Below are 14,634 nucleotides of genomic sequence, written 5' to 3'. Positions count from 1 at the left end.
GCATCACCGAGCCTGACTCTTGTTCATTAACTATTTGCATTCGCAATTAAACATTTTTCCACTTTCAACCACTGCTCAATTTTAACTTTTTATTTTCAATCATTAATGAACAAAATATTATCAATCAATCGTCAGTAAAAGAAGACCTTCTATGATTGTAGAAACAAACATAATTAAAAATAAGTAACTTCAAATGATGTTTTGTTATAAAATGTTAAACCGCGATAAGTAACTAGGTCTGTAATCTACCTGGTGTGATCCAAATCAGTCATGGTTGCGTTGCCAGAGCAATCACTTAGCTCTACCTTTCTCTTGCACCCTTTTCTTCTACCGTTCACATCAACTAAATCAAAGTTACTAAACGGACACAAACAAATCGGATTAGTATCATTGTAACTATAAAAAATAGTATTAGCTAATACTTATACACAGTAATTTGCATCTTGGTGAATAATAAAGACTTAGCTGAGCTCAATAAAAAGAGACTATTCTTTGTGTGACTCACTTGGAGACCTTTGCCTTCGTCTTCATTCAAGATTCGGTTACGGAAGTCGCTTAGAGAGATTCGGTTACCTTAACCGTCTTCATGTACTTATTCTTCAAGTTCTGGCCTCCATATGCACATTCCCTGCCTCTTTATCCTCCTCCACAATTCCTCTGCTTCATCAATCGTAGTGATTTCTTTAAGACTGTTTGTGCTTGGGATTCCCAAGAGACGCATACCCCGTTGGTGTTGCGCTTCTTTAAAATGCATCTTGAAGCTTCTTCTTCCTTTATAGCTCTGGTTCCCACATATCTCACATTTAAACTCATGCTGAAGTTCACGAAGATTCTTGAACCAATACGGATGGTAGACTCTTGATTTGACATAAGCTTCACGTTCTTCCATCTCTTTATACGTCAAGCCTTGTTTCTTCTCAAAGCCTTCCTCTTCACTAAACGCAATAACTGGTACTTCCTTTGTCACAAGTGCCATATAGTCCTCACTAGCATCATCACCAACAACATGCCCAGAAAGATGAAGCTTCCTTTGATACTCACGTATCTCCTCCAAACGATCGTAAAACAAATACGTTTCACCAAGCATTGCTATCTCAGTTTCCATCGTCCAATCTTTATCTTCATAGGTTTCAACAAGTTTCTTAGTTTTAAGCATGATAGACTGGACCATGTTACGTACACGATGTCCCTGCTGGACCAATCTCTCCATACCGGACGCCGGTTCTGTCGTCTTTCGTAGCTCTTCCACAACCAACCGCTCCAATCTTTCAATCTACTCGTGTCTGGAGCGAGTTTGCTCGAGGAGAGTCGATGACATCATCTCTGTTCACTTTTGGATTCACGATCTCTCTTCTCCTTAAATAGTCTTTTCGTTCAATTTGATCTTTCCTTTTCCTTCTATTAACTTTCCTTATTTAGTTATGGTCAGGTAATAATGATAATTTCGTTTTTTCGTCTCCTTAAATAGTTGTAAAATATAAAGCCAATTTAGTTATATAAATATTTAAAAAATAATAATATGAATATTTTTCTAAAATAGTTTGAATTCGAAAATCTTAATTTTAACACTAGAGTTTTGGTATTGAATGATAATCATTTTAAACAAATTTTGACGAATTTTAATTGGGGTTTGATGATCTAATTCAAATCCGGTTTTTAATACAGTTATGAGTTTGACCGGTCCAGTCCAATTTTTTAAAAAACACTAGTTTTGGTCAGCGATTAATTCTTATATTGCCTTATTTATGTTTTGGAACCCTATGTCTTTGGTCAGCGAGTAATCTTATCTTGCCTTAAATGATGCAGGGAAAAAAAAAAATTATCCATTTAATGGGCTTAAAAATGTAAATATTAAGCCCAATACTTTAACTGTGTAAATCCGAACCGTTGATTGAAACGACCACATCGAATCTTGTCGGTTTCTAACATTTATAGGATAGGGGATCAAAGAGTATCATTGTCCGAGGTTCACTTCTCATTATTTTCGAAACCGTCTTAGGGTTACGGCGATTTCGTACGCTCCTCCTTCTCTGTTATCATCTCCAGGTATTAAGATTCGTGTAACTGTTTTCGCTTTATCGATCTTTGTCCTATTGTATATAGTATTTGATTAGAGATTTATATAGATTATGATTACGAATGATTTCAGATTGAGAATGCCTCGCTTTGATGATCGATATGGAAACACTCGCCTTTACGTTGGTCGCTTGTCATCTAGAACTCGCACCAGAGACCTTGAGCGTCTTTTCAGCAGATACGGAAGGTAAATTTACTGCCTTGATTGATTTTATTTTTATTTTTTTGGGTATGAATATGTAATGATTCTTCTTGGGGAAGATGTGTGCACAATGTTAACGCTATAGTCCAATGGGCTAGTTGACATGTAATTGGTGGATATAGAGGGTGCATCGGTGATTTGGTGTTTTGTTGATTTATTGCATACTTTTTAGTGGACTTGAGAATTTATCCCTTGATTGATGTTTTTTTTTTGGTTTCTTGGTGTTTGAAATTTATCATCTTTTCTTTGGTATGAATCTGTAATGATTCTTCTTGGGGGAGATGTGTGCACAATGTTAACACTAGAATCCAATGGGCGAGTTTACATCTCTGTCTAGTATTTTTATAGCTGTGCATTTATGGATCTAGGTTTAGTGTTTTGTTTTTTCTTTCTCAAGTTGAATGATGTTGTTGAAGGTTTCTGGGGGTGTTTGCCTAACCTGGAGATGAGTGTACTGTGGACTTGGTGTAATTGGTGGATATTCTCTCTCTCCTGGTGTGGTGTATAGAGGGGTGCATTGGAGATTTTGTTGGTTGATTTATTGCATGTTTTACTTGGCCACAAATGGTGTTTTGGTGTACGGAAGTTCCTTATATAATGATGGGGCCTTGATTTTCTGGTTCCGCAGAGTACGAGATGTTGATATGAAGCGCGATTATGCCTTTGTTGTAAGTTTAATTATAACACCTTTAACAATTATCCCAGGGTTTGCTCTTTTGTATATTCTCTCCCCCTCACATTTTGAGAACAGGAATTTAGCGATCCTCGTGATGCTGATGACGCTAGACATTACCTTGATGGACGAGACTTCGATGGAAGTCGCATCACTGTGGAGGCTTCCAGAGGGGTTAGTTGTTTTGTATATCTATATCATTGGTTCATCCACTGGTCTGATGTAAATGACTAATGATGTCCTGCAAATAATTTATGTTTAGGCACCTCGTGGTTCTCGGGATGCTCGGGATAATGGTAGTAGAGGTCCACCTCCTGGTTCTGGACGCTGTTTTAACTGCGGTGTCGATGGTCATTGGGCTCGGGACTGCACAGCAGGGGACTGGAAGAACAAATGTTACCGCTGTGGTGAAAGAGGACACATTGAGAGAAACTGCAAGAACAGTGCTAGTCCTAAGAAGGCCAGGTACTTGTTATTTTTTTAAATCCTTGTTTTTGAACAATTCTTTCTTATGTTCTTTTGGCTTGTAATTATCCAGGGGTGGTGGAAGCTACTCCAGGTCACCAGTTAAATCACGCTCTCCTCGCCGCAGAAGAAGCCCAAGCCGTAGCCGTAGTTACAGCCGTGGTCGTAGCTACAGGTTAGTTTTAAATTTAAGCCTTTAAAAGCATGCACTAGATAATTATGTAGGTGTTTTCTTATTAGTTGATGCGCTTTTGTTTGACCAGCCGATCACGGTCGCCAGTGAGAAGAGAGAGAAGCGTGGAAGATAGATCACTCAGTCCTAAGGCAATGGAGCGATCTGTATCTCCCAGAGGCAAAGACCAAAGCATGAGTCCAGAGCGAAGGGTCGTAGATGCAAGCCCAAAACGGGAAAAGCAAGAAGGATCAGACTATGAAGGTAGCCCAAAGGTGAATGGTAATGGTAAGAGCTCTGTGAGTCCCATTGTGGGAGGTGAAGAAAGTCCTGCTGGACTTGATGGTCAAGACAGGAGTCCCATTGATGATGAGCCTGAGCTTAACCGTTCTTCCCCTAAAGGCAGCGAGTCACCTTGATGTCTCACTGCCCCCAACAGGTTAAAGCTCAATGCCATATCATTGTGTCTCAATGGATGATGATGTTCCTTCCTTGACTTACTTTCTTTGTTGGCTCGTTGGTGTGTCATCAGACAGCTTCCAAACTATGTTATCTTTCATACATTTGTTTTTTGCAACACATTTATTTGTCGTTGACTCCTGTAAGAATAAAGCTTTGAGTGTTTATGCTCCTTATTATATTCTGTTTCTTTTTAATCAAAATTGGTAATGAAAAATATTTTTTATTTTTAAAAATTATTGATTTAATTGGCAACCTAATTCTTTAGCCTCTTTAATTGCCAAACATTTACGACATAAAAGAAAAGTAAACAGCATCGAGTTTGTCTTTGCATGTGTTTGTAACTTTGTATATGTTAATCACTGTGATTTCCTTTTTCTCCACTCTACTTGAGACCAAAACAAAATGTACGTGGGATCAAGGAGCTGTGTATGTACACAGAGGTGACATTGAGTTGCAGTAACTCAGTTACTAGACCACACTGAGCTTTAGCTTCACAGGGTATTTTCAAGGCCAAGCTCGTCCTCAATTTCGTCACCATCTTCGAACAGCTTGAGAAACCGGGCCTGTTCTTGTTGCCGCTTCTTCTTTCGCCAATACTTGTAACCAACCACAAGACCCACCGTAACCACACCTAACACAAGTAATACAATCAGTACAATGATTGCAGGATGCATTCCGCGCCTTCCTTCTTCCTTATCAGAACCATCTCCTTCCTTCAAACCTGCAAAAACAAAACGCGCATGTCATATTCCTAATCAAATGATTCAAATGTATAGCAAGAGCAAACAGAGAAAGAAGTAACTCACCAGATCCGAGTTGAGAGCATCCATGGCAGAGAAAAGTAGCATTGAACTCCTTGTCCTTGACGTGTGTGTATCTACCTTCAGCTGTGAAATCAGAAGGACAAAGCTCCCATTCATCAAACGTATCATATTTGAAGGTGTCGTCCTCATAGATTCCACATCTCTTGCACTTTGTTCCGTTAAGTCCAGTTAGTGGCTGAAAACATATATAAAAAAAAAAACAAAACACAACATATGTCTCAAATAAAGTGATAATAAAACAATAATACCCTCCAAAATAAGCAAGAAACCAGCTACGTATGTCATGATTGATCTACAATTCAAACCTGCCAAGATTCTTGGCCTTTGAAAGAGTAAGAGACATTGGTTATCTTCACATCAGGAAGCACCGTCTTGTTCTCTCTTTTGCATTGGAAATAAACTATAGGCGTGGTGGAGAACCACTCGTGCGTCGTGAAGATCTGAATCGTGTCTAGTGTAACTTCTTGTGCTCGTATCGTTCCTGTGAATCATCACAATACAATTCGAAACTCTTTATCATCAGATTAAGATTTTACAAACGGTGAGAGTATTGTGTTTTTTTTTTTTTACCTGGGAAAGATCGGAGGAAGATGAAACATAATACGAAACCTCGAAAGTCCCAAGAAGCCGATGGGATTCGGATTGACATCACCAAATCGCACCGATCAAATGTTTAAAAGAGAGGAGGTGTGTTGTTAGGATTTCGATTTTGCTAGGAGAAGGCTTAGATGCAATCAACACGCATCGAGCTCACGCGAGCTTTTTGGGCTATGGCGTTGGAGAAAAGCGTATAGGAACAAGTTAGGAACAGACCGAGCCTCTTCCGTTGATCAAAAAAAAAAAAAAAAAAGGAACAGACCGAGCCTCTTCCGTTGACCGGTTTGGTTCGCTGGTTTATAATTTATTTAATGTGGTCAAATGGAATTTCTAAAATTAATTATTCAACCAACCATCTTATGAGTAATATATTTAAGCAAAAGGTAGAATACCAGATTTATTGAACTAAATTTTATAAAGATATACTAACTAAAATTTCCATAAATATTTCAGTGATAAAAATTTTGATTTTCTTAGCATCTTTAAATATTCTTCATCTCTTAATTAGTGTTCTAAAATTCAATTTAGATTGCTCTAGCAGAAAATTGATCATAACCGAAATGATTTACAAAAAGTTTAATTTATACAACTCAAGTCAAATCTGTCTTAATAGGTCTAAGTTAGTTCACGTTAATGTAAATTAATCTAATCAAGTTAAATCAAGTAACATAAGAATGAATTATAACTAATTTAGTTATATCGCCTTCACCATCAATTTGTTTATAACCAAATGATGATTTTATCTAATTTTGTTTCTTAATGTAAGCTCACAATTTCTTTTCTGATATATCCAAATTTTATATTAATCAAAGTTATTTTGTAATTAAACCCACAAAATTTTAAAATTATGTATAAATAAAGATATATAAGAAATAAAACATATAAATTAATGTCTTAACCCTAACTAATCCGCTAAACACTAGTCGTATATAAACCATCTAGTTACCGTCTAACGATTTTTTAAATATTGGTTTATTTTTTATTTTGATTTTATCTAATTCATTACTTATGAGATGAGTTTAGAGATCGAGTTAAAAACCTGTTTTTTTAATCTTTTTAAAAATTAGGTTAAAAACCCTTCTATTAGAAGAAAAAAAGAGGAATGATCCTCAAGCCACATTTTAATTAAAAGAAATTAAAGCTATACAACAACAACAAAACAAGTTACATGTTTATTTTCACAAGAAACAAAACAAACTGTATACTAAAAGGAAGATGAAAGTTGCCCAGATCATCATCTTCTTTGGAAATTGAGTTTGCCAACAAAGAATGCAAACATCAAAGCCAATGCAATAGGAAAAGCGATTTGAACAACCGCTGTAACTGCCAAACGGTCATGATGGAATCCAAAATAGTCTTCTAAGAATTTTGAAGCCGTCGTGGATTCTCCAAAGACAATGATCTCTTCGTGAATATTTTCATACTGAGCCGAGAAAAACCCGTTCAGTGTCCATGACGTTGGTGTTATATAATATAACCAAATCCACCACCTTGGAACTTGCTGCACAAGAGACAAACACATTATTAGATAAAAAAGTTCTTCTGACATACTCAACGTGTTTAAGATAAAAGATCATACCGTTTCAGGAATCAAGAACCCGGAAAAGAGGTTAAAGTTAACAAAGAAGATGGACTGAAGAATCGAGGCAACCATGAAGTTTGGTGTGATGGAGATGAGGAACATTGCAAGATAGTTGTAAGTGAGAAGTGAAGTGAACATAGAGTAGAGTGCCCAAAAGACTTTGTATGTCGAAGGGTAGAAACCGATCATAGGATATGTTATGATCACAAACTCGGCTGCTTGTATGAACAAGTAAGGTATCTCAGTCACAACTTGACCTAATGCATAAGCTGTTGCTGAGTACATTCCTGCAAATCTTTCACGGTACATAACATTACGTTCTGTTTCTAAATTCCGAAGAGCTGATGCACAATTGTTAATCCCTAAGAAAAGCACAGCCCCATAGATCGCTCCAACTACAGTGAACACACTTTGTTGAGTATCTCTGCAACAAAACAAACCACATAAAGTTTATATGACATATTAGAACATTTAAATAAATTTAAATTACTATAAACCAATTTGTTTTAGACTGGAAACTCATTTAACTAATAATATCTCATATTTACTTACATTTTCTGTCCTTGTTTCCAAAAGAGTGCGCCGAAGATCAAAGAAGAGATTAATGTGTGAATCAAACGCATTAGGTTATAAGAAGGGTTCCTCCAGTAAGACAAGTTCATCTTCCACAAAATGGATTTGAATTGTCCATACCAGCTCTGTGCATAAGTTCTTTTAAACTGTAAATCACTTGCTCCTGACTCTGGTTGGCTCAACTGTTTCACAAGCTCTGAGTTGCTCCTGTAAACAATCACAAATGGTTTTAGTACAAAACAGTTTTGTCTATGCATAGATTTGTATATTTTCTCACTTGAAAAGAGCGGATTCGTGGTAGATTTTAGCGAAATCGACACCAAGCTGAACTTCAGCAGATTGTGAACTAACATCAAGCATCCATGTTGCAGGATTGTGGTTGTCTCTTATTTTAGGAACTCCAGGAACATTCTGTTATTTATAAAAACAAGTTCTTAATCTGTTTGGTAAGAACAATCATAAATTTAAAAGAAAACTATAATAAGTAGAACTTACCTCAAAATACTCAATAATATGACATGAGTTTAGGCCTAGTGGTCCAGTGTAGATCATGCGACCACCTCTTTTAAGAAGGACCAACTGAAAATTCAAGTTAATGTTAAAACTTCGTTAGATACGTTAAAAACATTTGGGGCAAATACGAAAGATATATAATTTCAAGAGAACATTTTGCAATTTATTAACCTCGTCGAAAGCTTCGAAAATATCTATGCTAGGCTGATGAATAGTGCAGACGATGGTTCGTCCAGTGTCAGCTACGTTCTTCACAGCTCTCATAACAATGGCGGCTGCTCTTGCATCCAATCCCGTCGTAGGCTCGTCCATGAAGATGATCGACGGATTCGCCACCAACTCCACCGCGATCGTAAGCCGTTTCCTCTGCTCCGTCGATAATCCGCTCTCTCCGGCGACTCCCACCAATGAATCCTTGATCTCGTCTAACTCGATCGTCTCCAGCACTTGCCTCACGAACTCCTGTAAAGATTGGGTTGAGATTGGTGTCGAATTTGCGCGGGGAAGAAGAAGAAGAAGAAGGAGATGCGTACGGTTTTGGTTGCGGACTCGATCTCAGGAGCGAGACGGAGCCAAGCGGAGTAGATCACGGATTCTTCTACTGTGATGTTTGGTGAGTGAATATCTGTTTGTTCGCAGTAGCCTGAGACTCTAGCGAACGTTTCTTGGACTTTAGGGAAGCCGCTGATTCTGATGTCGCCTTCTATGTATCCGCTCGTTTTTCTTCCGGCTAGGACGTCGAGGAGTGTGGTCTTTCCGGCGCCGCTCACTCCCATCAACGCCGTTAGGATTCCCGGACGGAAAGCTCCGGTGATGTCTGTGAGAAGTTGCAGCTTCTTGTTAGCATATCCTTGCTCTCTCATCTCCTGAGAACGATCATCATGTTAACATCGAAGATAGAATCATTATGTGATTGGTTATGATGGTTTTACCACTGGAGTGTCAACGAAGTAGTTCAGTTCTTGAAATGTTACTGTGAGGGGCTTGAAAGGTAACACCATCTTGCCTGTGGTTAAGCCAGAGTATGAGTGAGAAGAGTATGTAGAACGAGAGAAGTGGGTAGACAGAAAACAAGGTTTTCACCTTCTGTTTTTACAGGGGAATCTGTAGTCTTTTTCTTGATGGAAGAGTAATCTGTTGTATCTTCTGTTCCTTGCAGCTCAGAGAGTTTTTCTTGCGAGATCATGGCTCGTGATGATGTTGGTGCTGTCATTTTGGTGAAAGAAGTTTAAGTATAAGGCTGTTGTGTTTCAAAGAACATAACATTTATGTTGGAGAAGATGGACTTACATTTCAGGAAAGTCAGCGCCAGAGTGAAAATGGTGTTGAAGAGAATAGTGAAACCCACCAAGGCACAGAGTGATACCCAATACATATAACCATCGTAGTTCAGTCCACGGCTTTCGAGTATGGTTCTCCCCAAGGTAAGATTGCTACTTGGCTGTATCTACAAATGGGGATGTAACAAGAACAAGCTGATTAGCATGCAGAGCGCAAAGAAGAAGCTTGTGTGATTAAGAGACACTTACCTGGTTCCACCTTGGAGCAAGAAACTCATTTACCGATAGCCCAATCTCACTGTAACTCAATGGATTTGCCCAGAAACCCCACTTGAGCCACGCCGGCATAGAAGCTGCAGCAAACACAAAACCTTAAGAGTCGTCTTTGAATGGTACAATGTTTGAGGCAAAGGTTGGAGTCTTACGTGGTGGAATGACAAAACCGGCAAAGACAAATGTGATTAATATACCAAAACTGCCAGCTGTGACTGAAGCAACTACTGTCTGGAAAATTGCAGCTAGGCACCGGAACATGGATATCGAAGTGAAGTGAACAAGAAATAGTAGAATGAACTGCTTGAAGAACCTGGAACATTAAACTTCATCATGTTTACAGCTGTATGAACATTTTTCTAGGTTTAAGTTCCAAGCAGCAGAGTAGAAAGCTCACCTGGAGGCTTCAGGGGTGTACCCAATGACATAGTATGTGAGTCCAGTCCAAACAAAAGATTCAAGTAACGAGAGTGGGACCTTTAACACCGTTGCAGGGATTGCATAAGCCCATGCTGGATAGAAACACAACTGCTTCTGTTTGTAAAACACCGCTAAGCATTGAGCCGTCATAGCCAACTCAGGGAATCCATCAACAAGAAGGATGATGACGGCGAAGAAGAGGGCACTCATGTAAGAGTTTCCATGAAGGATATCAATACCCATCCGTGTTCGGATAAACACAGTCATAGTGATGAATGCTGCCATCACAAGCTGCATACATAAAGCTAGAACGGTCAGGAGTAGTATTAACATAGAAAGAAGATCAGAGGGAGAGAAATGAAAACTTCATACTGTACCTGACCCGTCTTGAAAATATAGACGAAGTAGTTTCTCTTCATGAGAAGATACTCTCTTGATATGCAAGCTATGAACATCTCCCAGTTTGGTAGAGAGTACACGCTGAAGGAAAGAGCATCTTTATGGCTTTTTGATCTATCATATGGCTTAGATAGAGCGTCCTCAATCTTCTTCCCGATGCTGAAGTCCTTGAATTTCTTCGACAACATGTCTACCGAGACAAAGCTATAAGGTACATCCTCATGCCGCCAGTATTGTGCTTGGTCTTTTCTTGATATAACCTTCGAAGCAGAACAAGAGAGGATCAACAACTCATGAAACAAAAGGTCACTTTAGGGAACGAAGCTCTGGCTATACCTCCTGGAGATAGTCTGCAACACCTTTCCTTTCAGGGCATTGGAATCCACACTCCTCAAAGAAGTTCAGGACCTCACCGCGTGGGCCATGATACACTATTTTCCCCTTGGCCATCAGCATAACGTCATCAAAGAGGTCAAAGGACTCTGGAGCAGGTTGAAGAAGCGAAACAACAACAGTAGCGTTTGATATGTGAGCCAGCTGCTGAAGAGATTTAACAATCTGAAAAGCCGTGGAACTGTCTAAGCCGTTTGTTATTTCATCCATAAACAGTGCCTTTGTTGGACCAACGATCATCTCGGCTGCAAAAAGTTAAAAGAGGTTCAGGTACATGAGCAAAAGTTGACAATATTGCAAGTTCCAAGCTATGAAACTAACCTGTGGTAAGACGTTTCTTTTGGCCCCCTGATATGCCTCTCCTCATCACATCTCCAATCAATGTTTCTGCGCAAATGTCGAGTCCAAGAATCTGCAAATGCGACAGAAGACATAAGACCCAAACAAGAAAGGGCAGAGTTTCAGCCGAGCTATCAAAGAGACTATAATACCTTCAAGATGTAATCTGTTTGCAGACTTCTTTCAAGTCCTTCAACAGATATTGCCTACAGGAAACAAAAAGTTATAATCAACCACAGAGCTTAAAGGTTAGGCTCAAGGGATAAGAGAGTGTTAGAGGAATGTACTTTCATGTAAGCATCCACTTCTGTGTCAGGAATGATTCCTGCTTCCTTTTCTCTTTTACTAACTTCCATCATAATTTCTGTTTCCGCAGGAAAAGAAAGAATTATGATACATTTTTCTTAATGCACTCTGAGGAGACATTGAGTCGTTGGTTTATGAATCCTACCTGTTCGGCTTCCAACACCCTGACAACGAGCTGAGAAGTCGACTGTCTCCCTAACTGTCATCTCAGCAATGTGCAGATCATATTGGCTTATGTACGCCGATGTTTTCTGAGGAACAAACTCGTCAAGTCTATGCCCATTGTAGGAGATTTCACCTGAACACTGTGGAAACAGAAAAGGTATACACTTCATAAATCTGCAGTAAATGAAATTGATTGAAATAAAAACACTAAAACTATCTGCTTTCATTATATGAACCTTTAGATTGTTTTCTAAGTTTCCTGATAAGGCCTTTAACAAAGTCGTTTTTCCACATCCAGGAGGACCAAGCAACAGTGTTAACCTGCAAGAGCAAGAAGATTTACTAAACCCACTTGGATGTCATAAAGCTTTGATCATAACTTGTGAGAAGACAACTACTAACCTTCCTGGTTTTATAATGCCATTAACATCATTAAGAATGCTTATCTTGGCTTCTCGTGTTTTTGCACCAGTGAGCTTCACCAGTTCCTGGAGAAAATCAATACAATAAAAATTTCAAACTCAAGAGGCTTGAAAGCACTCACAGAATCAAGACAGCAACAGCTTTTTGAGTGTGCAGAAGTTGTTACTCACAGACAAAACACGCTTAGCAGTGTTCCACAGCGTTGGAAGTGCCTTCCCTTCAACAATCTCGCACTCTGCCTCCACTTTTAAACCCTCATACCTCACTTCTATGGTCGGTAACTCCATTCCAACTCTGCACAACACAGTTTTAATCTCAAAGTCCAAGAATCCGAAAGGGTAAAGATTATTACTTACCTGTCTATTCTTCTCCTGATTTTCTTGAGCAACTTGAGATTATCATTCTCAATGTGTTTGATGAGTTTCTCAATCATCAGATGACGTTCCATGGCTCCAAGCTTCGTGACATCAACGACTCTTTTTCCTTTCTCAGTCATGGACTCATCACTATCATCAAGGAGAGAGGATCTCATGCGTTTGACGGTTGGCAATCTCTCGATCTCAGCCCATTGCAGAGCATACTCTGCATTAGTATCATTGCCCTCACCATCATGATCAGGTTCATACCTTGAAGAGCCGCTTCTGAAACTCGAGGTGTGTCTATGGAACGATGATCTGATGCTTCTTCCAATCTCTGCAAGCTCCACTCTCAACGACTCAATCTCGTCTGCTCCAGCCATATTAGCCATGGCTGTGGCTTAATGAGTTTGAGCTCTCTGTTATCAGAAACTCAAAGTCTAATTGATAGGTAAGCCTAACTGTTTTGACTTGCAGACACATATATAGTTATACATTTATACATTGTTCAAACTGACACGCTTCAATGATGTAAGTGAATACATCAGCTTTTCTTCTTTGTTCTTGAAATGATCTGCGACTTCCAAGGTCAAAAGATATATTAATAATAAAAACACATGCTGTGATACTCAAAAAGTTATTGTGAACAGCTGTGATCATGGAGGGTTGAGTATCAATTTTATATTCCTTGATAATTCGAGAATGGTTCTGGGCCATGTCTTCATGCGTTTCTCGTTCTTCAAGTATATGTTATGATTAATGTCTATATAATTTAGATTCCCCTCTAAGAAAGTCTTATGTATATATACACATTTACTTGTTATTTTATGTAGAATGTAATACGTATGTTTTTATTGTGACATTTCCAACCAACAGATGCAGCATGAAACCCGCTAATTTTTACTACAAAGAATAATAAGAAACCACTTGGGAACTATTAATAAGATCAGTCACGTTCTGTACCGTTTGGATTCAAATTTGTGGTTGAAAACCGAGATTCTTGGAATTGATTTTGAAATTAAATCACAATCTTATCATGTCAGTATAATTATATATTTTTTGAATCTTGGTTTTACTAAACTATGTAACCTCAAACTTTATATATACCTATCATGACCATCTTTGCTAGCGCATGTGTACAAATCTTTGATGATTCCTTCAAATTACAATTAGTGTATTCTTTTTCTACAAACAATAAATTCCATAAACACTAGCTTCACTGAATAAGAATAAATTATTATTATTTTATTGTCAAAATATTTATCAGCAACGAATGCAGTAAAAGACCATCCTACTATATAAAAGGAGCTAATTTGAAAGCTCCTAAGCTATGCCACATAAGCATAAATATTCTCATCCAACCAAACTTACAAGTCAGCTACTCTTTTACTTTTTAGTGTATTATAATTCTCAACCAAATATTAAGAGCAAAGCCACTTCCTGCCATTCTGAATCTCCGTCATAACGTTCCTCCACCATTAAACCCCTAAATTGCTATAAATTTCCTATGGAAGCCTACCTCTTCAAATATTCTCCCTCTCTTTGTCTCCTCCACATTAAGCTAATTAATGGGAAACATCTCAACAACGTCAGAATATTAAGAACATGGACGGATCAACTCTTCAGCGAGATTTGATTCACCTATAACTTAGAGATCAGACACTTACGGTTACATGGTACAATCCATTACGCGTTATCTTATGCTATTAGTTGATTGATCTATATTTGTTAATGGTATGGTTTTATTTTGGTACAGTTGCGTGTGGTTTTGATTGCATGATTGTTTGATTAGAAAATGATTGTATAAGAGCGACAATAGTGTGACATCTGCAAGACACATTGTTAAAGGCAGCAGTAACAATCAGGTTCCCTCTGGTATTACAAACTTTCCCAGCTGTCTACCTTTCTTAATATTTTAATACTTCTAAAATAATATTTTCTTTTGTCCAAATAAAGAAAGTAATATTTTCTCTACTTCAGTCTTCAGACTTGATTAACGAATCCATGATTCTGAATTTGTTGTTCTTAATTCACATAAGTAATTTCAGGATGGAAAACATGTGGCTTCTACAAATGGCATATTACCGTTTTCCAGATAACAAAATAATGAACTAGAGCATTTTTTTTGTGGCAAAAAAGAT

At 38.2% G+C, this 14,634-nt stretch overlaps 4 protein-coding genes and 1 long non-coding RNA gene across 8 annotated transcripts; 2 read left to right on the top strand and 3 right to left on the bottom strand.

Moving 5' to 3' along the window:
* Window positions 1-592: 592 nt before the first annotated feature.
* On the bottom strand, window positions 593-1,210 carry LOC125576156 (splicing factor SF3a60 homolog). Its single transcript, XM_048735549.1, has one exon. The coding sequence runs from the start codon at window positions 1,208-1,210 to the stop codon at window positions 593-595; it is 618 nt and encodes a 205-aa protein (XP_048591506.1).
* A 701-nt stretch (window positions 1,211-1,911) lies between these two features.
* On the top strand, window positions 1,912-4,250 carry LOC106352834 (serine/arginine-rich splicing factor RS2Z32). 3 transcript variants are annotated; one of them, XM_013792474.3, is made up of 7 exons: window positions 1,912-2,046; window positions 2,150-2,263; window positions 2,907-2,946; window positions 3,030-3,125; window positions 3,214-3,416; window positions 3,490-3,591; window positions 3,680-4,250. In XM_013792474.3, the coding sequence occupies exons 2-7, from the start codon at window positions 2,157-2,159 to the stop codon at window positions 4,005-4,007; spliced, it is 876 nt and encodes a 291-aa protein (XP_013647928.2). In that variant the 5' UTR covers window positions 1,912-2,046; window positions 2,150-2,156; the 3' UTR covers window positions 4,008-4,250. The 3 variants fall into 3 exon arrangements, with proteins under 3 accessions (XP_013647928.2, XP_048592954.1, XP_022544631.2); XM_048736997.1 differs by having other exon boundaries at window positions 1,967-2,046; window positions 2,695-2,946; XM_022688910.2 differs by having other exon boundaries at window positions 2,005-2,054.
* Window positions 4,251-4,324: 74 nt separating this feature from the next.
* LOC106356717 lies at window positions 4,325-5,734 on the bottom strand. Its single transcript, XM_013796444.3, has 4 exons — window positions 5,445-5,734; window positions 5,180-5,355; window positions 4,857-5,049; window positions 4,325-4,771 (listed from the first exon to the last, which is right to left on the bottom strand). The coding sequence occupies exons 1-4, from the start codon at window positions 5,521-5,523 to the stop codon at window positions 4,542-4,544; spliced, it is 678 nt and encodes a 225-aa protein (XP_013651898.2). The 5' UTR covers window positions 5,524-5,734; the 3' UTR covers window positions 4,325-4,541.
* An 840-nt stretch (window positions 5,735-6,574) lies between these two features.
* Window positions 6,575-12,885, bottom strand: LOC106352832 (ABC transporter G family member 37-like). Of its 2 annotated transcripts, XM_013792473.3 has the most exons (23): window positions 12,494-12,885; window positions 12,308-12,431; window positions 12,117-12,202; window positions 11,951-12,035; window positions 11,695-11,854; window positions 11,531-11,607; window positions 11,396-11,449; window positions 11,226-11,316; window positions 10,848-11,149; window positions 10,490-10,771; window positions 10,090-10,403; window positions 9,845-10,005; window positions 9,669-9,772; window positions 9,430-9,586; window positions 9,223-9,345; window positions 9,072-9,145; window positions 8,673-9,005; window positions 8,311-8,601; window positions 8,122-8,205; window positions 7,904-8,037; window positions 7,606-7,833; window positions 7,051-7,477; window positions 6,575-6,972 (listed from the first exon to the last, which is right to left on the bottom strand). In XM_013792473.3, exons 1-23 carry the CDS (start codon window positions 12,883-12,885, stop codon window positions 6,706-6,708), a joined length of 4,350 nt encoding a protein of 1,449 aa, XP_013647927.2. In that variant the 3' UTR covers window positions 6,575-6,705. The 2 variants fall into 2 exon arrangements, with proteins under 2 accessions (XP_013647927.2, XP_022544630.2); XM_022688909.2 differs by having other exon boundaries at window positions 11,695-12,035.
* Window positions 8,999-13,366, top strand: LOC106352833. The gene is made up of 6 exons (XR_001271724.3): window positions 8,999-9,214; window positions 9,299-11,536; window positions 11,620-11,871; window positions 12,013-12,096; window positions 12,187-12,475; window positions 12,574-13,366. It is a non-coding gene; the product is annotated as an uncharacterized LOC106352833 (long non-coding RNA).
* The last annotated feature ends 1,268 nt before the right edge of the window (window positions 13,367-14,634 follow it).

This window comes from Brassica napus, chromosome A7 (genome assembly GCF_020379485.1).
Source record: "Brassica napus cultivar Da-Ae chromosome A7, Da-Ae, whole genome shotgun sequence".
In the NCBI taxonomy this organism is placed as follows: Eukaryota; Viridiplantae; Streptophyta; class Magnoliopsida; order Brassicales; family Brassicaceae; genus Brassica; species Brassica napus.
The sequence above is the reverse complement of the archived record's forward strand: the minus strand, read 5'-3'. Positions and strand labels throughout refer to the sequence as shown.

Excerpts from the sequence above, each read along its gene's own strand:
- LOC125576156 (XM_048735549.1), bottom strand. The coding sequence starts at position 1,210 with ATGGAGAGATTGGTCCAGCAGGGACATCGTGTACGTAACATGGTCCAG.
- LOC106352834 (XM_013792474.3), top strand. The coding sequence starts at position 2,157 with ATGCCTCGCTTTGATGATCGATATGGAAACACTCGCCTTTACGTTGGT. Across the intron at positions 2,264-2,906 it reads CTTTTCAGCAGATACGGAAG|AGTACGAGATGTTGATATGA; the intron begins GTAAATTTACTG and ends CTGGTTCCGCAG. Across the intron at positions 2,947-3,029 it reads AGCGCGATTATGCCTTTGTT|GAATTTAGCGATCCTCGTGA; the intron begins GTAAGTTTAATT and ends TTTTGAGAACAG.
- LOC106356717 (XM_013796444.3), bottom strand. The coding sequence starts at position 5,523 with ATGTCAATCCGAATCCCATCGGCTTCTTGGGACTTTCGAGGTTTCGTA. Across the intron at positions 5,356-5,444 it reads CTTCCTCCGATCTTTCCCAG|GAACGATACGAGCACAAGAA; the intron begins GTAAAAAAAAAA and ends GATGATTCACAG. Across the intron at positions 5,050-5,179 it reads AAGGCCAAGAATCTTGGCAG|CCACTAACTGGACTTAACGG; the intron begins GTTTGAATTGTA and ends ATATGTTTTCAG.
- LOC106352832 (XM_022688909.2), bottom strand. The coding sequence starts at position 12,885 with ATGGCTAATATGGCTGGAGCAGACGAGATTGAGTCGTTGAGAGTGGAG. Across the intron at positions 11,608-11,694 it reads GGGTGTTGGAAGCCGAACAG|AAATTATGATGGAAGTTAGT; the intron begins GTAGGATTCATA and ends CTGCGGAAACAG. Across the intron at positions 9,587-9,668 it reads TTGCTCCAAGGTGGAACCAG|ATACAGCCAAGTAGCAATCT; the intron begins GTAAGTGTCTCT and ends CCCCATTTGTAG.